General features: G+C 40.1%; 1 protein-coding gene and 1 pseudogene across 1 annotated transcript in view; one reads left to right on the top strand and one right to left on the bottom strand.

Moving 5' to 3' along the window:
* Nucleotides 1-334: 334 nt before the first annotated feature.
* TEC (tec protein tyrosine kinase) overlaps nt 335-23,296 on the top strand; it is a 98,545-nt gene continuing 75,583 nt past the window's right edge. The window contains exon 1 of the mRNA XM_007450966.1: nt 335-520. Coding sequence (XP_007451028.1) covers nt 383-520 — 138 coding nt within the window. The 5' untranslated portion in view covers nt 335-382. The remainder of the gene's footprint in view (nt 521-23,296) is intronic.
* On the bottom strand, nt 3,072-11,919 carry LOC103080831 (40S ribosomal protein S8-like; annotated as a pseudogene).

The following is a 23,296-nucleotide window of genomic DNA, read 5'->3' on the forward strand; positions in this document are numbered from 1 at the left end:
GATATTTGTTTCCCTGCAATCAGATAGCAGAAGAGTGTGCCAGCAAGCTAAGGGATGGCAGGGAGGGACAAAGGAGTGAATCATCATCATCATGGCAGACCTTGATTAGATTTTCTTATGAAATCCAGGGACATGGAGGAACAGGATGGGGCTGGGGAAGAAGAGGAGGTTGAGCTTTCACGCCCTGGGCATTTTTAGTCCAGGTGCATGGAGTAACATTCCTCGGCTCTAGCTGTGGTCAGAGTAAAATCTGTTTTGGTAAATTTGGAATGACAGCATTCTTGGATAATTAACATGTCGCATTTTATTGCATCTGTTTATTTTCTTACTTCAGAACCCTGGGATCTTCAATGGCAGGAGAAACAGTGATCAGAAGACCGAGATGAATTTTAACACTATTCTGGAAGAGATTCTTATTAAAAGGTCACAGCAGAAAAAGAAGACATCACCCTTAAACTACAAAGAGAGACTTTTTGTGCTAACAGAGTCCATGTTAACCTACTATGAGGGTCGGGCAGAGGTAGGAGACAATCAAAGTTTACTTTGTTGCTTTCCATGTTGATACTATTTTATAATACTGACATTCCTCATACCCTCCAGATCTTATGGAGTAAGCTTTAGGTTAATGAAGTTAAGGTAATGATTTATTATCATTTGGATTTGAAAGATAAAGTTAAGGATATGGATAGACATTTTTCACAAGTCTGGTAATTATGGGCTTAGTATACATGGGTATACATTTTATATCGGCCTACTGAATTAATGTGTTAGAGAAAACAAATCCCTATATCAGTTTTAGATCCTTGTGGAATTCATTAAGTATGTTGTGTACATGGCTCTTTTCCGTAAACTATCATACTATGTATAAAAGTCTTCTTTAGCACATATAAACTATGTTCATCACTTTATATGAATATTTCTTCATTATTAAGTGAAAGTTACTTAAAACTGCTTAGTGATTTGGTGAAGTTGACTGACAACAGAACTGTTCAACTTTTTTTTGTGATAAGCAGCTAGTGCAAAGTTCCTTTGATGGGAGCAGAGGGCAGTGGCTCACTAAGAACCTGGTCAATGAGCAGGTGGCAGAGGGGGGCCATGTTGTCAGCCAGCTCCTGGCTTTTCAGTTGTTTTAGCCTCTGGTTCTACCACTAGATGAGGTGCATGCATATATAGTGGCCTCTGACCCATCTTTTTTCTCCTGCCATCTTGGGAGTGCCTCATCTAGTACTGCAGGCCCAGCCATGTTCCTCCCTTTTAGAAATTTTCTTGGGTTCTAGGGAATGGCTGGGAGACTGTGTTGCTCTTTTTGACCACATGCCATTGTCTAGTTGGTTACAGTAGATTGTTGGTGATCTTGATGTTTGATTTTAGTTTATTTAATTCTGCTATTTTCCTAGAGCACCTTCCTCAGAAATGGATTTACTCATTTTTATTTTGTTTTTGTTTTGTTTTACTTCCACTAATTTCTCCCACTGATTTCTCTGTATTTTGGTTCCCCCAATACAGACAGAATGGCATTGCTTCTCGCTGGTGGTCCTCAACAGAGTCCTTAACTCTGTTAATTTCTGCTGTGGCTTATTGTGACCTTGTCATTGTGGAATTTTGCAGGTTCATGTAATTCAGGACTATAGTCCTTTATCCACCTTCCTAAATCCCCCAAATGCTCAAGACCCAAACTTCCAAAACTCTTTCAGTTGCAAAACCTGACCTTAGATGAAGCTAATTTTAGTCTTTATCTTAGTGTGATTTGTGTGTGTGTGTGTGTGTGTGTGTGTGTGTGTGTGTGTGTGCGCGCAGAATTAGTAATGGGTTTAATTATGTGGGGCTCTCCAGTTCTTGCTGGGAGTGTATATGGTATATGTGCTATATTACATTTATTAAATCTGAAAAATTCAGGATTCCAAAAGGGTTTCAGATAAGACTAGAAATATGAATTATTTTAAAATCTAAAATAAATTTTAAGGGGAAACATTAATAATTTTTTGCTGTATAATAATGATTTGTCATAATTTGAATAATATCATAAGAAAAGAATAGGAATGTAACAGTAAACATGGGAAAGTGTGGTCCTTTACTAACCAAAAAAAACCTCAGAAACCTACATTACCTGCTTAGAAACATGGACCCATACAATTGAAATACATTGCAATTGTTAAGTCACTTTGAAGATGGTAAATGATAATACAAAGATGATACAAAGTTAAAAGTGCCCTAATTGCTTTAGCTTAAGCAGAATAAAGAGAACATTGGAAACCCTCTTATTTCAGAACCTGACCCACTGTCTTTCCTGGCAGCAGCCTCTGCCACCATGAGAACCAGAAAGGACAGAATGAAGAGGTTGTCACAACATGTAACAGCCCAGCCTCTGACACTCAGCATTGATTTACTGTATAGCACAGGGAATTATACCCGATATCTTGTAATAACTTATAATGGAATATAATCTGCAAGAAACCTGAATCACTGTGCTGTACACCTGAAACTTATACAGTATTGTAAATCAACTATACTTCAATTAAAAAAAAAGAAAAAAAAAAAGAATCCATCTCCTTTCTGGCTACTGCTGACTGGCCCAGGGAGCCTAGTCCCGTTAGCTAGTCCTGCCTGAAACCCCCTCCTCCCATGAGCTGGGCATTTTGATCCCTCCTGGATTCTTTTCTCGGGGACTGATGTTCATTGGCAAACTTATGACCTTCAGTTGGAAATATGGTTGTAGATTTGTTTGCCTCCCACAGTTAAAAAGAAATAGTTAACTATATTAAAAAGTCAGGAATTTTAAGATAAGAACCTGAATTCTTGAGACAATAAAAGTTCTCATAGTACTAGGCAGAATTCCTTCTTGACAGCTCTCAGCCTAGCTCCTAGGTAAGCCCAGTAGCACTTCGCTGTTATGTTTCTTCCCTGTTTGGGTTAATCTGCCCAGTTCTCTGTTTTCCTTGGGTAAATGTTCTTGTTTTCATCTCCCTCGCCCTAGAAGCTGTGATCTGAAAAGAGCTGTAATGTGGGTAACCCACTTTCTTTAGAACAATAAACACCTTTATTATATGAGCTAAGATAGGAGGGAAGAGGATTTATTTGCCTTTCTGGGCCTTGATTTTCCTCAGATAGAGCTCCAGCTCCTTCCCCTCTAGCACATAGTGATCTGCTCAGCCACACTGGCCTGCTCTTGAAGTGATGCATGCAAGAAGCTTGTCCTGCTGGAACTGCTCTTATAGAAGACTGCTGATTTTGGCATTCTTTTTCTTTTTTCTTCATTCATTCATTCATTCATTCATTTATTTTTGGCTGTGTTGGGTCTTCGTTGCTGCCTGAGGGCTTTCTCTAGTTGCAGCGAGCAGGGGCTACTCTTCACTGCAGTGCACGGGCTTCTCATTGTGGTGGCTTCTTTCGTTGCGGAGCATGGGCTGTAGGCATGTGGGCTTCAGTAGTTGTGGCACATGGGCTCAGTAGTTGTCGCTTGCGGGCTCTAGAGTGCAGGCTCAGTAGTTGTGGTGCATGGACTTAGTTGCTCTGTGGCATGTGGGATCTTCCCGGACCAGGGCTCGAACCCGTGTCCCCTGCATTGGCAGGTGGATTCTTAACCACTGCGCCACCAGGGAAGCCCCCTTTTATCATATTTTTTCTGAATATTCTTTGATCGTTTTTTGTTTAAAATCTCTTCCTCCTCAGGAGTCAGCTTGGCCCCCTTCTTGTGGCCCAGGGGCAGTGCATAGTGGGACTTGTACCACTACCGGTACGGTGTGCTGTCAATGAGCATGATGCAGTTCTTCACCAGGGTCTTGGTACGGACCAGTTTGTTGTCGGATGCATTGTAGACAACATCAATGATCCTTGTCTTGCGTGTACAACACTCCGAGCCCCAGGAGAAGTTCCCCACGTCCAGCCTCAAAGCCCGGTAATTCTTGTTGCCCCTCCTTGCACATGGACTGTGTGTTTGCGGCGGGGTCCAATCTTGGTGTTGGCAGCGGGGCGTTCCAGCTCATACCTCCACTTCCTGTGGTAGGGCTTTCTCTTGTTCCCGGTCTTGCGGCTCTTGTGCCAATTGTCCCGAGAGATGCCTACGTGTGGAAGCAGGGGGCAGGAGCCTCAGCCAGGGAGCCCAGGGCTGGGCCCTGCCAGCCCAGTGCCCTGTGCCCAGAATCAACAGGTATTAAAAGAAAATATTTTGTTAAAAGTGTAAGACTTGTAAGACTCTAAGTGGATTAGAAAAACCATGGGGGCCATTCTGCAGTAGCCCCAGAGATATTTATTTTAGTTGTTCATAGTGCTGTTTTTAAAAGAAATACTGGGTAGGCTACTGATTGATCTAGTAGCTATGATTCCTAGTTTCTTTGTAGCAATTCAGTGACATTCATCCTTTATTAAAACTCTCAGTTAATCACAGAGCCAGACATCAATCTTTTCCTGGTTCTCTGGACCCCAGCTCCTTCGATAGGATGGCAATAAGCTTTTACTGAAAATTTTCCTATTAAGTACAGTTTATTGTACTTTTCAAAGTATGCTAAGAAATTCTGTTCTAGATGATGAGAAATTCAGTCAAGCTGTTTCTTCCAAGTCTCATGTAAAACTTGTGTTTCCGTTTCTGCTGTGGGCCATTCTTTGGTTTGTCCTCCTTGCTCTTTCTGAACTAGCTTATGTTTCTGCATCTTCTAGTGAACCGATAAAAGATCTCACTGACGATTTATATTGTTTGCTCTTCTTATAATAACACAGAACAAAGGAAACTGCGCTCTTGCTTTCTGGTCAGGGAACTAAATGACACAGGGGTTAGACCACCTGACATTCTGCTGGAGCCTCCACATGGTTTTGAGATGGAATCCAGGGAAGAACAGGGCTGGAGTTTAATCAGAAGAAAGGCTTGTTAAGTAATGGTGAGAAAACAAGGAATGGAGAGATTTTTATATGTTTAGGTATTTGAATACAAAAATTTCGAGTAGCGTGTAAATCTGCAACTATTGTTAGCTAAGAAATCAGGAAATTTTTATAACTGGACTTTGGTATTATCAATTTTGTTGGTTTCTTGTCTGTAACGCTCCTCTGTTATGAAAACTGACAATAGTTTATGAGGTTGAGGAATAGGGAGACTAGTTGTGTCCGGGATCCCCAAGGCTACCCCCAGGTTCAGTAATTCACTAGGAGAACTCAGGGGACTGACCACTGAGTTTAACTCACTGCTGATTTATTTCAGTGAAAGAAGAAAAAGCAAAAATAGCAAGGGAAAAGGTGCCTGGGGCAAGTCTGGAGGAAACCAGTCACAAGCTCGCAAGAGTCCTTTCTCAGCAGAGCCACAAAGCGGGTATATAATTCCTCCATTACTGGATTGTGACAATTGTGAAATGTTTTCTAACTGGGAACCTCATTAGAGAGTCAGTGGCCAAGGTTTTCATTGGAGGCTGGTCACATAGGCACCCTCTGTCTAAGCATGTACCAAAATTCCAGACTCCAGAAGGAAAGCAGGGGTTCAGCATAAGCCAGGTTGTTTGTACAAACAGGTTAGGCCCAGTGAGCCATTCTTATCAGTGCTGGGAATGGGAGAGCCCTCCCCTCTCAAAGTGCGAGTTCCCAGATGCCAGCCAAGGACCAACCTTGTAGGCAGCATCATAGGCCTGTCATGTTAACTCTTTCTTGCACATTAGTAGTAATTATTATACAAATTATTGAGTACCAAATACAGGCCAGGCACTGTGCTAAATAAGTACATGCATTATTTTCTTTATTCCTCAAAACAATACTGTATGAAGTCTTATTAGTACCCCCATTTCAAAAATGAGTGATACGAGGCTCAGAAAGTTTAAAAACTTACATAAGGTCAAATACTAATGAATTGCAGGGCTGTTTCTTCAGAGCCTGTCTTTGAAACAACCTTGATACTCTGGGGAAAATTAGGAAAAAAATCTATTAAATCTCTCTATAATACAGATGAAGTTTTATTTTAAAACTTTTGAGGATATTTTTATTACTTTCAGCTATGATTTTTTTTAAAAAATTTCTTTGTGGTAGAAGAAAATTAACGTCAGACAAAACGAGGGTTTTTGTCTGATTCTGCCACTATCTAATTGGACTTTAGGAAACAGTGTTCTTCAATTGTTTTTATAGTTTAGAAATTGCTTTCATATAAATATATTGTCTCTTTACACCCTTAACTCCTTTGCCATCACTGTTTCAACCCAACACACATCCAATCTATTTCCAAGTCCTGTGAATTCTCCTTCCCTTCATTACAACCTTATTGCAGCTCCCAACTCCATTCTCTTGGTGGATTACTGCCCTAGTTGATTTTACTTTTGGATCTTCATCTTTCAACTATAAAACCATAAGAAGGATTTTAAAAACTTGTAGCTTTGCATCTGCTCTAGGATCAAGTTAAAACTCCTTAGCTTGGAATACAAGGTACTTGATGGCCTTTTTCCTTGTCTTCCCTCTCTCCTTCCTCCATCCCCAGCTGGCTTCTACCTGCAGTTATTCTTTCACATTGTGCCTTTGTTACTATTTTTCAGTCAACTTGAAGTGATATATTCCTCTACCTGCCTACCAGGCTCTGTCTATCTATCCATATCTATTTTATCCATCAGAAATGTGTTGAGTGCGCTAGTAATCACTTACTCATCTTTTCTGACTCAGCTCAATCCCCACCTTCTTTGAAGCCTTTCCTGTATCCCTCCCACCAGTGGTGGAATCCCCAGCCCACCTCAGCCCTTTGTGCCCTGTCCATATTTTTATTATGACATCTTGGTTGCTTGACTCTATCTACATATCTGTGTCCCCCATTGGACTTTAAGCTCTTTGAGGGCAGGGTTCATAGCTTTTCTATCTTCGTATTTCTGAGAGTTTAGTGCAGAGTTGAGTGCTCAGTACACGTTGGATGGCTGGATGGGTCCAAAGGAGACATGGGGAGACCTCAACCCTTAGAAGCAGGCAGGGCAGATTTATCCTATGCAAACATCATGAACAACCAGAAAGGTTGTCATGCTGCTAATAAGTAGAAGGATCAGGATTTGAGCCTTGGTATTCTGACTCTAAGTTCAGTGCTCTTCCTATAATGCCTCCCTTATCATTTTATTCCAGTTGTACTGAAATCAAACATTCTATGTATGAGTTGTTTGAAAATTTAACCTTTTACCCAGGTTAACTGTCAGGATAGTGGAGGTAGTTATAAGATGATGGCACGAGTCTCTTGAACATCCTGGTCAACCTCTCATATTTCTCTAAGGCCTTCTGGGTCATATAGAGTTGTTTTCTTTACCACCCCTGGAACCTGGAGACTCTAGTGATACAGGCATAAGAGCTTATTAAGGTTCTGAAATGATCAGATATTTCTCCCTTAGTTGTATCCCTAGACTAGGTGGACTCCCAGTGGGAAGCATAGGTTTACAGGACCTTTCTAATTGCTACCTGAAGATTTATATCTTCTGGCACTTTCTAGGATTCTGGGGGGCGAGTGTGGGGTGGACAAAATAGTTTCTTTTCCTATAGGACAATTGGAAGTATTTACATCAGACTTTAGAGGTTATCAGACAATTCACTAGCTTGTAAAAAGTGAGACAGTTCTAGATGCTCTGTAGACGGTACAGTGGTTAGTGTACTAGGGCTCTGAAAATTCTCAACTCTATTATCCGATGAAAACTCATTTTCTTTTTGGCAGTTGGGTTTCCTTGTTTCCGAAATAAGGTTGTATCAACTTCCTGTCTTGTGTCTCAGTTTCCTCTCTGGTGTCTCTTTCCCCACTTTTGACTCATATCTGTTTTCTTATTTTACTGTCCTGGATCTGACCTTCCTCATCACTTAAAAGAGCCAAGATGCAGGTCTGAAGTCCTAGGGTCTGATTTACCTTCTTAATTTGACAAATTATCCATTTTCATTTAATAATGTTCACTGTTTTTTTCCTCTAGGAAGCAGAAACCTATTTAAGATAGAAAAGGGGGAGAATACCATTTGTTTCATCCACACTCCAAAAATATTTTTGTAACTTTTAATTTTGCTATAGTTTCAAACTCACAGAAAAGTTGCAAGAATAGTACAAGGAACTCTCAAGTAACCTTTACTCAGATTTATAAATTACCTATGGTTGCCCCATTTGCCCCATTTGCTCTTGGTCTCTTCCTTGGTCTCTTTCTCTTCATGTGCGTGTTTTCCGAACCATTGGAAAGTAAGCTGTAGACAGTTCCCTTTTGCTGTTAAATAATTCATTGTGTATTGTCTAAAAATAAGGACATTCTCTTTTAGAACCACAGTACAATGATCAAAATCAAGACATGTAACGCTGATACAGTAGTATTAAGTGGTCCAGAGTCTGTAGTCAAGTTTCATTCATCATTCCACTGATGTCTTCATAGCTGTTTCTCAACCTCCCCTCCTTGCCCAAATCCAGGATCTAATCCCTGATCACACATTGCATTTAGTAGGTCAGGACATAAAGTTTGTAAATGCCCATGGTGCAAGGAAGAGAAATGCATGGAGGAAATACTGTCCTTTGTTGTTTGTTGTAAAATGCCAACTACATCATGAATACTCAGTGATTGTATATCAGAGTCCGCAAACATGAAATTGGATTTAAAAATCATTAGAGTTGTTCTCCTACTCTCATTCTCATGGTCATCATTAGGGGCTGAAGATCACCTTCCTGCAAAATAAGTTATTTTAGCCTGGTCCACTGGGATGAATATTAATCGCTTTCTCTCTCCCCCACCTCAATTTTAACTTTTTCTTCTTCTGTGTTAAATAATTATTAGTCATGTAAAGCATTTTTTGGAGAACAGTACAGTATGAGTAATTTCTAGTAAATGAAGAGGGAATTTAATCAAAGGTTTGGTCCTCATGCTACTTAAAAGTAGAACTAATAAAAGGATTCTAGATCTCAAAAAATACTCTTGGATCTGGCTGTGATAGTTGTGGTTTATTCAGTGATTATTTGTATCATGATGAGAGAGACAAAGGCCTTGAGAAAAATCAGCATTTCTGTTCATAAATGGTATTACCTAGTTTATTTTATTCAGAAGACTTAGCTCTTGGCAATTTTTAGTGTTACCAAAAAGTCAAATTTCCATCAGAGTTTTATATAGCTATTTTAGGACTGAATATATTCAAAAAGCTGTGCTGTAGGCACTGAAGGCAATTATGAAAAGAACAATTCCTAGAATGTTTGGGAAATGGCAGTATAGCTGAAATAAACAGCATTTCCTCCCCACCCCCTTTTCCCACCTGCCTGTCTTGAAGGAAACTTGTCTTAATCAGAAGTACGTGTCATTTGTTGAATTTTAAAAAAAAAGAACTGTATCTGACATCATGATTTTCGTAAGCTGAGTTTTGTTTTTCTCTGCATCATGAACTGCTGGGCTGGGGATTCTTGGAAATTTTTGAAGCTAGTTCTGTAATTAGTAGCTTCTATTAAGTGTTTGTTGATGAGGATAGGTATGATAGCACTTACCCTGAGGAACAGTTAAAGAAGAGACCAAATTATATGAATAGAGGAAGCATTGGTGGTAAAAGTGCAGACTATATAGATTATTGGTGAGGGGTGGGGTTGGGGAGGGATTGGGGAAGGTGTCCATTTGGCTATGGGTTGGAGTATGAGCAGTGTTGGGCAGAAGGAGCCCATTCATACAGTGGGAACATCATGTGCAAAGGTCCTGGGGTGGAAGAGGGCTTGGTGTGTCTGTGAAACTGTTCTGTTCTAGACCTACGTAGATTTATATGCTGATAATTACCCATTCATGGGGATGATTGTTTGTCAGTAATGAAGAAGTCGTACAATTTTAGAGCTGGAAGGAACTTTAAAGAGTAACCTTCAAGTCTTCCACTTGTGGAAACTGAAGATAAGGAAATGATTTGCTTCAGGTCACCCAGTAAGCTAGTTGTTAAGCCTGCATCAAAACTCAGATCAGCCTCTCTGATTGCACTGCCTTTGTTTTGGAAAAGATGAGTTTGGGTTGCCCAGGTAGGTGAGGGCACTTACACAGCTTAAATAATATGGTTGTTCACAGAATGGACTCCGTCTAGTGACTATTCAGACCCCTTTGCTTAAAATACTTGTCACATTTTTTGCCTTTGAAGCTTTGCTCTTGCTGTGCTTGACAGTTGTCCTTCTGTTCATCTAATTCCCATCTCAAGTCCTCTTTTTTTATTTAAATTTGAAAAAAATTTATTTTAAAAAAAAATTGAAGTATAGATTTACAATGTTGTGTTAGTTTCTGGTGTATAGCAGAGTGATTCAGTCGTGTGTGTTTGTGTGTATATATGCATCCTTTTTCAAATTCTTTTTCATTATAGGTTATTATAAGATATTGAATATACTTCCCTGTGCTATACAGTAGGACCTTGTTTATTTTATGTAAAGTAGTGTGTATCTGTTAATCCCAAGCTGTTTCAGTTTTGTAAATAAGTTCATTTGTATCATTTTTTTAGATTCCATATAGAGGTGATATCATATGATGTTTGTTTTTCTCTGTCTGACTTACTCTTAAGTGAGAGACCTTGTTCACCTTCCCACCCTCCAGTTGTAAATGCCAGCACCTTCAGAATTACTTTTAAATTTATATGTATCATTATTGTTATTGCCTCTTTAAAATCACCAACTACATAATAATCTCCTTGAAGGCAGAGGTTGTTGCCTCCTAATTTCAACATATCACACAGTATCTTGTACCCATTGCCTGCTCAAAAAAGTTTTTGTTGGTAATAATTACAATAGTGATGATCAGTTAGTATTTCAAGTAAGCAAAAAGATCTTTAGTGACATTGTAATAGTTATTTCCCATGCAATTTTGTTCCATTTTAGTTGTTGAGAAGATGCCTTATTTAAATTTAGAATCAAAACTATGTTTTTATTTAGTATTTATTAGTATTAATCTCTCCCCCAAACTAAAATGTAGACATTATTGTAAACAGCCAGAGTATGAACTGTCAGAAGAAATCACATGGCCATTTGAGAAAGTGAAACTACATTTTGAGTTGTTTCTAAATCCATTTAGAGCGTGGTTTAGCCACTGGTCAGGCACACGTAGAGAATCACCTATAGAAGGGCACTTAGAAACACCTGGATTATTCAGTAATTCCATGACTCTCTTAAGAGAACTCTTGACGTTATTAGCCTTTGGGTTTTGTGAATATACTGTACTTCTGATATAAATATTATCTCATGATGGCTTGATGATTGCTACTTCAGTTAATTAAAAACATTGTTATAGTCTTCTTACCAAAGCTCTTCATTTACCTTTTTTATTTTTAATCTTAGACAGCTGCCTATAATATTTGCATGATAGCACATTGGTAAACACCTGAATTGAAAAATTGCACAAAATATGTGCAATATAGTTGTTAAATAAAATTAAATGAGTAAGTAAGAGACTTAAATGAAATCTCTAGTGATTTTTAATAGACTGCGAGAAAGGAGTCCCCCCCGCCCCCCCGCATCATCTTAGTTGTATGTGAAGACTTTGGGAAAAGTTCTGTCTTTATTCCAAGTAATCACATAGGTATAGCTGTTCCTTAATTTTATTTGCCACTGCAAAAAGTAACATGGATAGGTGCAATTCCCTGCTCATGAGATTGTAACATGTGAATTTTTCTCCTTTTAGGGAAATATATATATGTAAAATATTAATATTTACTTCATCTATATATATTTCCTGGCAAAAGAGAGTCTATGCACTTATTTGTTATATGGGACTCAGCTCATTTGTTTTCATTCATTCATCATTTGTACAGAAAAGATTTAGTGAGTATGTACAGTATGGTAGGGATGGAGGAATTAAAAGTTGAATGATTCTGGTTTTGTTAAGCTTACAGTCTGATTAAGTTATACTTCTGCCTTTCTGTATTCAAAATGGCAAACTTTCCTATACTGCATCCAGTCTGTTTGGAAGGGGGCCTCTTGAGACCTGGAGTTATCCTTGTGTGCCACTGTTGTTTGCACTCACCCATGCTTTTCTGGATTACCTTGAAGTCTTAACTTTCCTGGTCCTTGTGTTTCCCTGTGTTCTTAGACTTTACATAGCATAGAGTTCACAAAAGTACAGGGGTTTTGCACACATACTTGCAATGCTCTGTTCTCCATAGCATCTCCATAAAGTGTATCTGTAGATAACCAACACATTTGCCTACCATCTACTTCACAGGTGAAGACACTGGGGAACAAACAACCAATTCATGTACCTTCTGTGAAGTGACATCCCATTTGACTAGCTGAACCAAGATGTCTTATCTTTCTGGCTAGGGTGCTGTTAAACCACACTGTGCTAGTTTAAGGAAGGGGGACTGCCTTAAACAGTGTGTTCACTGACCACCTCTATATATACGTTTCCTTCCTTCTTCCATTCTTTAGCTTTATATGTAAGACCTTAGAAAGGGTGTTCTTTTAGCACTTGTTGATTTGTGTTTGTTTTTTCCTCACTGCACCCCTGTGAGGTGGGAATTCTATGCATTTCAGTAAATTAGAGTTGTACAGAAAAGAGACCCACGGAAAGAACATATTACTGTGAATGCTTAGATGAAAGAAATTGAAAGGGTTAAACTGAAGTTGTAACTCTTAAAAACTTTAAAATGGGTTTGGTTAAATAGCTCATTTCATAAATACTTTAAATCATTCTTTGCAGAGAAAACTCACAGGTAACTTAGTTAAAGATGAATTTATTCACATTCATAGTCTATCCCAGCAAATAGAGAACAATGTCACAGTTGAAGAGAATCCCTAAAATCTACTGCAGTAATTAGTTCAACACTTTTTAAAATAGTAAATAAGTAAGTTAAACCGTTACTAAAATAGTAAAGTAAGCTCATTTTTAGGTTAACTCAGTTCTGACTAGGATTGATTACAGTACAATATCAAAAAAAGGGTAGAGACTTGAATTTTCTTGGAAAAAGATGAGTAGCTTGTTGCTGAAGATCAAATATGTAATTCAGAACTTACCTTTTAAATATATTTTTTAAAAATTTATTTCTTTTCTGGCTGCATTGGGTCTTCGTTGCTCCATGTGGGCTTTCTCTAGTTGTGGCTAGTGGGAGCTACTCTTTATTGCGGTGTGAGGGCTTCTCATTGCGGTGGCTTCTCTTGTTGTGGAGCATGGGGTCTAGGCGCGCATGCTTCAGTAGTTGTGGCACAGGGGCTCAGTAGTTGTGGCTCGTGGGCTCTAGAGTGCACGCTCAGTAGTTGTGGCGCATGGGCTTAGTTGCTCCACGGCATGTGGGATCTTCCCGGACCAGGGCTTGAACCTGTGTCCCCTGCATTGGCAGGTGGATTCTTAACCACTGTGCCATCAGGGAAGCCCCAGAACTTGTTTTTAAACAGGGTCATTCTTTTATTTTCAGACGTCACACTTAATCACTTTCTAAGGATAGGTGTTATGACTAAAATATGTGTAGGAAACAAGACCAATTTCCATTGGATGAGATAATGTGTTTCTTGAGGTTCTAGAGTGAGCTTACCAGCAGTTTTCTATTCCTTCTTCATTATAGGGAACTTCTGTTGTGGTCTGAGGTCCATCTCTGAGTTAATCGAATTCCTGTGAGTTAGAGAGTAGACTGTGGACTTTGGAGTCAGATCGTCTGGGTTCAAATCCTAGATTTGTTACTTATTAGCTGTGTGACCTTGGTCAAATTACTTGATCTCTCTGTGCCTTATTTTCCTCATCTTTAAACTGGGGCAAATAATAGTACTTCCCTCACAGGTTTTTGTCTGGAGTAAATGGATCCCTATATATGAAGTAGTTAGGACAGTTCCTGGCATATAGTAAGTGCCATTGTAAGTATCAGTGGTTATTATTATAAGTAGCTTCCATTGTCACCCACTTTTGTCTTTTTTGTATAACGTGTTTCATAGTTTCTGCTCTTGCATCTGGCTTTTCCTAGATATAGACATTTTTTGCAATAAGCATAACCATTTCATTCTCCTAGTAAGTCACTAATCACAGGTGATTCATTCTTTAAATTGATCTTTGCTGCTTGTGGTCCAGTTACATTGTGGAGCTCTGGTTACTGGTGGAAATGCATACCTTGGGGTAGGGCTAGTTCTCATTCTTGGCACCTCTGAGCCTGTGTTGGTGGAACTCTCATCGGGTCTGCTCTGGATGTTTCTCTCTGGATGTTTGTCCGTGGGCACATGACAGGGTGCTGATTGTGATAAATGTGTGCTGTTCAGTTTTACATTTCATAACATCAGAGGTGGATCTACTGGTAAGCATTAGAGCCTTTCAATTCCATAGCCCTTTCTAAGGCCCCTGGAAGGGCCCTAGCGCTTTCACATTCATAATTTTGCGCTGAAGAAAAGAGAGTCTTCTCCCCAGAATGTGTAAGCCTCAGGCCACTCAGAACCTGGATCTGTCTCTGCAGAGCATGTGAGACTCTATTTGTTCTAGTATCTGATAATATCTACAAATTCTGCCAGTGAAATACCCCCAGGCATCTTCACTGTAAAACATCTAAAATATAAGCATATTTATAGTTTATGTTCTTAAAAGCTTTTTTTCTAGAACAAAGTAGTGTATCTACTTTAATCTGTCAAATTTATTTTCCTTTAATAAAAGTTTCAGCATTGTTGTTATTTTTTTATTAATTTAGTTAATTATTTTGTTTTATTTTATTTTTTGGCTGTGGTGGGTCTTCATTGCTTCACGCGAGCTTTCTCCCATTGCTGCGAGCGGGGGCTACTCTTCATTGTGGTGCACGGGCTTCTCATTTGCAGTGGCTTTTCTGTTGCAGAGCAGGGGCTCTAGGTGCGTGGGCTTCACTAGTTGCAGCATATGGGCTTCAGTAGTTGCAGCACACGGGCTTAGTTGCTCCGTCATGTGGGATCTTCCCGGACCAGGGATCAAACCTGTGTTCCCTGCATTGGCAGGCGGAATCCTAACCACTGCACCACCAGGGAAGTCCTCGGTGTTGTTTTTAAAACTCCAATACTTTTCTTGTTAAATGTATTCCTGAGTATATTATGGTTGTAGTTACTCTTGTGAACAGGTGAATTTTCATGATATGTTGTAATTAGATATAGTTGATATATAATCAAGCTCTAGATTTTTATAAATCTATTTTGTAACCAACCAGTATACTATGCTATTTCTAAGTATTATGTATTTTCTAAGTATTACAATTTTCTATTACCAACTTTGCTATAAAAGTGTTGTTTTCTATTAAATTTAACCCAAATTATGAGAATAAAATAATTTTTAAAATATAAAGAAAAATAAAAGCATTTTAAATTCTAAATGGGAATACTCGAAAGGCCATGTGGAGGCCTGGGAGAGGGCGTTCCAGCAGGGGAATCCAGGAATGTAAGACCCCAAGGGAGGCAGGAGCAGCAAAGAGGCTGAGGGGCTGAAGTGGAGTGGGATGGGGCGTAGGGAGGATGTGGCTGGAGACCTGGGCAAGATCCTGCATGGATCATTGCAGACCATGGAAAAGACTTTGGATTTTTTTTTTTAATTTTTATTAAAACGATTTTAAAAAAATGTGATACGAAGATTTTGGAGGGTTGGGAGTGCGGAGTGACAAAGTTTGGCTCTTACATTCACGCACGTTAAGATGCTGAGGCACAGTAGAACATGAATTGGCCATTAGAAGGTGTGAGGTTTAAGTTCTGGCTCTGCTAGCCAGTGTAATCTTTTTTTTTTTTTTAACATCTTTATTGGAGTATAATTGCTTTACAGTGGTGTGTTAGTTTCTGCTGTATAACAAAGTGAACCAGCTATACATATACATATATCCCCATATCTCCTCCCTCTTGCGTCTCCCTCCCACCCTCCCTATCCCACCCCTCTAGGTGGTCACAAAGTACTGAGCTGATCTCCCTGTGCTATGCGGCTGCTTCCCACTAGCTACCTATTTTACATTTGGTAGTGTATATATGTCCATGCCACTCTCTCACTTCGTCCCAGCCTACCCTTCCCCCTCCCTGTGTCCTCAAGTCCATTCTCTACATCTGTATCTTTATTCCTGTCCTGCCCCTAGGTTCTTCTTAAACATTTATTTTTTTTTTAGATTCCATATACATGTGTTAGTGTACAGTATTTGCTCTTCTCTTTCTGACTTACTTCAGTCTGTATGACAGACTCTAGGTCCATCCATCTCACTACAAATAACTCAATTTCGTTTCTTTTTATGGCTGAGTAATATTCCATTGTATATATGTGCCACATCTTCTTTATCCATTCATCTGTTGATGGACACTTAGGTTGCTTCCATGTCCAGGCTACTGTAAATAGTGCTGCGATGAACATTGTGGTACATGACTCTTTTTGAATTATGGTTTCCTCAGGGTATATGCCCAGTACTGGTATTGCTGGGTCATATGATAGTTCTATTTTTAGTTTTTTAAGGAACCTCCATACTGTTCTCCATAGTGGCTGTACCAATTCACATTCCCACCAATAGTGCAGGAGGGCTCCCTTTTCTCCACACCCTCTCCAGCATTTATTGTTTGTAGATTTTTTGATGATGGCCATCTGACCGGTGTGAAGTGATAGCTCATTGTGGTTTTGATTTGCATTTCTCTAATGATTAGTGATGTTGAGCATCCTTTCATGTGTTTGTTGGCCGTCTGTATATCTTCTTTGGCGAAATGTCTAGTTAGGTCTTCTGCCCATTTTTGGATTGGGTTGTTTGTTTTTTTGATATAGAGCTACATGAGCTTCTTGTAAATTTTGGAGATTAATCCTTTGTCAGTTGCTTCATTTGCAAATATTTTCTCCCATTCTGAGGGTTGTCTTTTTGTCTTCTTTATGGTTTCCTTTGTTGTGCAAAAGCTTTTAAGTTTCATTAGGTCTCATTTGTTTATTTTTGTTTTTATTTCCATTTCTCTAGGAGGTGGGTCAAAAAGGATCTTGCTGTGATTTCTGTCATAGAGTGTTCTGCCTATGTTTCCCTCTAAGAGTTTTATAGTGTCTGGCCTTCCATTTAGGTCTTTAATCCATTTTGAGTTTATTTTTGTGTATGGTGTTAGGGAGTATTCTAATTTTATTCTTTTACATGTAGCTGTCCAGTTTTCCCAGCACCACTTATTGAAGAGGCTGTCTTTTCTCCACTGTATATTCTTGCCTCCTTTATCAAAAATAAGGTGACCATATGTGTGTGGCTGACCATATCTCCGGGCTTTCTGTCATGTTCCATTGATCTATATTTCTGTTTTTGTGCCAGTACCATACTGTCTTCATCACTGTAGCTTTGTAGTGTAGTGTGAAGTCCAGGAGCCTGATTCCTCCAGCTCCATTCTTCTTTCTCAAGATTGCTTTGGCTATCCGGGGTCTTTTGTGTTTCCATACGAATTGAAATTTTTTGTTCTAGTTCTGTGAAAAATGCCATTGGTAGTTTGATAAGGATTGCATTGAATCTGTAGATTGCTTTGGGTAGTAGAGTCATTTTCACAATGTTGATTCTTCCAATCCAAGAACATGGTATATCTCTCCATCTGTTTGTATCATCTTTAATTTCTTTCATCAGTGTCTTACAGTTTTCTGCATACAGGTCTTTTGTCTCCTTAGGTAGGTTTATTCCTAGGTATTTTATTCTTTTTGTTGCAATGGTACGTGGGAGTGTTTCCTTAATTTCTCTTTCAAATTTTTCATCATTAGTGTATAGCAATGCAATAGGAATGCAAGAGATTTCTGTGCATTAATTTTGTATCCTGCTACTTTACCAAATTCATTGATTAGCTCTAGTAGTTTTCTGGTAGCATCTTTAGGATTCTCTATGTACAGTATCATGTCATCTGCAAACAGTGACTGTTTTACTTCTTCTTTTCCGATTTGGATTCCTTTTATTTCCTTTTCTTCTCTGATGGCTGTGGCTAAAACTTCCAAAACTATGTTGAATGATAGTGGTGAGAATGGGCAACCTTGTCTTGTTCCTGATCTTAGTGGAAATAGTTTCAGTTTTTCACCATTGAGAATGATGTTGGCTGTGGGTTTGTCATATATGGCCTTTGCTATGTTTAGGTAAGTTCCCTCTATGCCTACTTTCGGGAGGGTTTTTTATTTATCATAAATGGGTGTTGAATTTTGTCAAAAGCTTTTTCTGCAGCTATTGAGATGATCATATGGTTTTTTCCCTTCAATTTGTTTATATGCTATATCACACTGACAGGTTTGCGTGTACTGAAGAATCCTTGCTTTCCTGGGATAAACCCTACTTGATCATGATGTATGATCCTTTTAATGTGCTGTTGGATTCTGTTTGCTTGTTTTGTTTTCTTTTTTTTTTCCTGCGGTACGCGGGCCTCTCACTGTTGTGGCCTCTCCCGTTGTGGAGCACAGGCTCCGGACGCGCAGGCTCAGCAGCCATGGCTCACGGGCCTAGCCGCTCCGCGGCATGTGGGATCTTCCCAGACCGGGGCATGAACCTGTGTCCACTGCATTGGCAGGTAGACTCTCAACCACTGCGCCACCAGGGAAGCCCCTCTGTTTGCTAGTTTTTGTTGAGGATTTTTGCATCTATGTTCATCAGTGATGTTGGCCTGTAGTTTTCTTTCTTTGTGACATCTTTGTCTAGTTTTGTTATCAGGGTGATGGTGGTTTCGTACAGTGAGTCTGGGAGTGTCCCTCCCTCTGCTATATTTTGGAAGAGTTTGAGAAGGATAGGTGTTAGCCCTTCTCTAAATGTTTGATAGAATTCGCCTGTGAAGCCATCTGGTCCTGGGCTTTTTTTTGTTGGAAGATTTTTAATCACAGTGTCAATTTCAGTGCTTTTGATTGGTCTGTTTATATCTTCTATTTCTTCCTTGTTCAGTCTTGGAAGGTTGTGATTTTCTGAGAATTTGTCCATTTCTTCCAGGTTGTCCATTTTATTGGCATAGAGTTGCTTGTAGTAATCTCTTGTGATCCTTTGCATTTCTGCAGTGTCAGTTGTTACTTCTCCTTTTTCATTTCTGATCCTATTGATTTGAGTCTTCTCCCTTTTTTTCTTGATGAGTCTGGCTAATGGTTTATCAATTTTGTTTATCTTCTCAAAGAACCACTTTAGTTTTATTGATCTTTGCTATTGTTTTCTTCATTTCTTTTTCATTTATTTCTGATCTGATCTTTGTGATTTCTTTCCTTCTGCTAACTTTGGGTTTTCTTTGTTCTTCTGTCTCTAATTGCTCTAGGTTACGTTAGGTTGTTTATTTGAGATGTTTCTTGAGGTAGGATTGTATTGCTATAAACTTCTCTCTTAGAACTGCTTTAGCTGCATCCCGTAGGTTTTGGATTGTCGTATTTTCATTGTCATTTGTTTCTAGGTATTTTTTGATTTCCTCTTTGATTTCTTCAGTGATATCTTGGTTATTAAATAGTGTATTGTTTAGCCTCCATGTGTTTGTATTTTTTACAGATATTTTCCTGTAATTGATATCTAGTGTCATAGCATTGTGGTCATAAAAGATAGTTGATACAATTTCAATTTTCTTAAATTTACCAAGGGTTGATTTGTGACCCAATGTATGATCTATGCTGGAGAATGTTTTGTGAGCACTTGAGAGGAAAGTGTATTCTGTTGTTTTTGAATGGACTGTCATATAAATATCAGTTAAGTCCATCTTGTTTAATGAATCACTTAAAGCTCGTGTTTCCTTATTTATTTTCATTTTGGATGATCTGTCCATTGGTGAAAGTGGGTGTTAAAGTCCCCTATGGAGACTATGGGGCTTCCCTGATGGCGCAGTGGTTGAGAGTCCGCCTGCCGATGCAGGGGACACAGGTTTGTGTCCCGGTCCAGGAAGATCCCACATGCCGCGGAGCGGCTGGGCCCGTGAGCCATGGCTGCTGGGCCTGTGTGTCCAGAGCCTGTGCTCCACAACGGGAGAGGTCACAACAGTGAGAGGCCTGCATACTGCAAAAAAAAAAAAAAAAAAAGTCCCCTACTATGATTGTGTTACTGTTGATTTCCTCTTTTATGGCTGTTAGCTTTTGCCTTATATATTGAAGTGCTCCTATGTTGGGTGCATAAATATTTACAATTGTTATATCTTCTTCTTGGATCAATTCCTTGGTCATTATGTAGTGTCCTTCTTTGTGTCTTGTAATAGTCTTTATTTTGAAGTATTTTGTCTGATATGAGAATTGCTACTCTAGCTTCTTTTGATTTCCACTTGCATGGAAAATCTTTTTCCATCCCCTCACTTTCAGTCTGTATGTGTCTCTAAGTTCTGAAATGGGTGTCTTGTAGATAGTATATATATGCGTCTTGTTTTTGTATCCATTCAGCCAGTCTGTGTCTTTTGGTGGGAGCATTTAATCCGTTTACATTTAAGGTAATTATTGATATGTATATTCCTATTCCCATTTTCTTAATTGTTTTGGGTTTGTTATTGTAGGTCTTTTCCTTCTCTTGTGTTTCCTGCCTAGAGAAGTTCATTTAGTTTTTGTTGTAAAGCTGGTTTGGTGGTGCTGAATTCTCTTAGCTTTTGCTTGTCTGTAAAAGTTTTAATTTCTCTGTCAAATCTGAATGAGATCCTGGCTGGGTAGAGTAATCTTGGTTGTAGGTTTTTCCCTTTCATCACCTTAAATGTGTCCTGCCACTCCCTTCTGGCTTGCAGAGTTTCTGCTGAATGATCAGCTGTTAATCTTATGGGGATTCCCTTGTATGTTATTTGTTGTTTTTCCCTTGCTGCTTTTAATATTTTTTCTTTGTATTTAATTTTTGATAGCTTGATTAATATGTGTTTTGACATGTCTCTCCATGGATTTATCATGTATGTGACTCTCTGTGTTTCCTGGACTTGATTAATTATTTCCTTTCCCATATTAGGGAAGTTTTCAACTATAATCTCTTCAAATATTTTCTCAGTCCCTTTCTTTTTCTCTTCTTCTTCTGGAACCCCTGTAATTCAAATGTTGGTGCATTTAATGTTGTCCCAGAGGTCTCTGAGACTGTCCTCAGTTCTTTTCATTCTTTTTTCTTTATTCTGCTCTGCAGTAGTTATTTCCACTGCATTGTGTTGTTCATCATTGCTTGTTTCATCTTTAGTTCTTCTAGGTCCTTGTTAAATGTTTCTTGCATTTTCTCTATTCTATTTCCAAGATTTTGGATCATCTTTACTATCATTACTCTGAATTCTTTTTCTGGTAGACTGCCTATTCCTCTTCTTTTTTTTGGTCTGCTGGGGTTTTATCTTGCTCCTTCATCTGCTGTGTATTTCTCTGTCTTCTTATTTCTCTTAACTTACTGTGTTTGGGGTCTCCTTTTTGCAGGCCGCAGATTCATAGTTCCTGTTGTTTTTGGGGTCTGCCCCCAGTGGCTAAGGCTGGTTCAGTGGGTTGTGTAGGCTTCCTGGTGGAGGGGACTAGTGCCTTTATTCTGGTGGATGAGGCTGGATCTTGTCTTTCTGGTGGGCAGGACCGTGTCCAGTGGTATGTTTTGGGGTGTCTGTGACATTATTATGATTTTAGGCAGCCTCTGTTCTAATGGGTGGGTTTGTGTTCCTGTCTTGCCAGTTTTCTGGCAAAGGGTGTCCAGCGCTGTAGCTTGCGGGTCGTTGAGTGGAGCTGGGTCTTAGCGCTGAGATGGAGATCTCTGGGAGAGCTTTCGCCATTTGATATTACATGGAGCCAGGAGGTCTCTGGTGGACCAATGCCCTAAACTTAGCTCTCCCACCTCAGAGGCACAGGCCTGACACCTGATCAGAGCACCAGGACTGTGTCAGCCACATGGCTCAGAAGAAAAGGGAGGAAAAAAAGAAAGAAAGAAAAAACAAAATAAAGTTATTAAAATAAAAAATAATTGTTAAAAATTCAAAAAAGTAATAAAAAAAAGAAAGAGAGCAGAGAGCAACCAAACCAAAAAGAAAAACAAAAAACCCACCAATGATAACAAGCACTAAAAAGTATACTAAAAAAAAGAAAAACGGACAGACAGAACCCTAGGACAAACTGTAAAAGGGAAACTATACAGACAGAATCACACAAAGAAGCGTACACATACACACTCACAAAAAGAGAAAAGGGAAAAAAATAGATATATATCGTTGCTCCCAAAGTCCACTGCCTCAATTTTGGGATGATTCGTTGTCTATTCATGTATTCCAGAGATGCAGGTACGTCAAGTTGATTGTGGAGAGTTAATCCACTGCTCCTGAGGCTGCTGGGAGAGATTTCCCTTTCTTTGTTTGCACAGCTCCTGGGGTTCAGCTTTGGATTTGGCCCCGTCTCTGCGTGTAGGTCGCCTGAGGGCGTCCATTCCCCACTCAGACAGGACAGAGTTAAAGGAACAGCTGATTAGGGGGCTCTGGCTCACTCAGGCCGGGAGGAGGGAGTGGTACGGATGTGGGGCGAGCCTGCGGTGGCAGAGGCCGGTGTGACGTTGCACCAGCCTGATGCGTGCCGTGCGTTCTCCCAGGGAAGTTATCCCTGGATCATGGGACCCTGGCCATGGTGGGCTGCACAGGCTCCTGGGAGAGGAGGTGTGGAGAGTGACCTGTGCTTTCACACAGGCTTCTTGGTGGCTGCAGTAGCAGCCTTAGCGGTTCATGACCGTCTCTGGTGTCCGCGCTGATCGCCGCAGCTCGCGCCCATCTCTGGAGCTCGTTTAGGCGGTGCTCTGAATCCCCTCTCCTCCTGCACCCCGAAACAATGGTCTCTTGCCTCTTAGGCAGGTCCAGACTTTCTCCCGGAGTCCCTCCCGGCTGGCTGTGGCGCACTAGCCCCCTTCAGGCTGTGTTCACGCAGCCAACCCCAGTCCTCTCCCTGGGATCCGACCGAAGCCTGAGCCTCAGCTCCCAGCCCCGCCTGCCCCGGCGAGTGAGCAGACAAGCCTCTTGGGCTGGTGAGTGCTGGTCGGCATGGATCCTCTGTGCGGGAATCTCTCCGCTTTGCCCTCCGCACCCCTGTTGCTGTGCTCTCCCCCGCGGCTCTGAAGCTTCCCCCTTCCGCCATCCGCAGTCTCCACCAGTGAAGGGGCTTCCTAGTGTGTGGAAACTTTTCCTCCTTCACATCTCCCTCCCAGAGGTGCAGGTCCCGTCCCTATCCTTTAGTCTCTGTTTTTTCTTTTTTCTTTTGCCCTACCCAGGTACATAGCCTTTGGCAAGTCTGAGGTCTTCTGCCAGCGTTCAGTAGGTGTTCTGTAGGAGTTGTTTCACATGTCGATGTATTTCTGATGTATTTGTGGGGATGAAGGTGATCTCCATGTCTCACTCCTCTGCCACCTTGAAGGTCTCCCCCAGTGTGATCTTGAGGAGGTCAGTTATCCAGTTTCTACCCTAAAATGAGGAAATTGGATCAACAGAATCCCCTTCATGGCTAAATATGATTCTCAAGTCTTCAAATAATTATAAACATTCAACGTGTATTAGCAGTGGTTGTTGGCTGTGTGGAATAGGAGACCTACCCGCCCCCCCCCCCGC

The sequence above is a fragment of the Lipotes vexillifer genome, unplaced genomic scaffold (genome assembly GCF_000442215.2).
Source record: "Lipotes vexillifer unplaced genomic scaffold, Lipotes_vexillifer_v1.1 scaffold404, whole genome shotgun sequence".
Taxonomy (NCBI): Eukaryota; Metazoa; Chordata; class Mammalia; order Artiodactyla; family Lipotidae; genus Lipotes; species Lipotes vexillifer.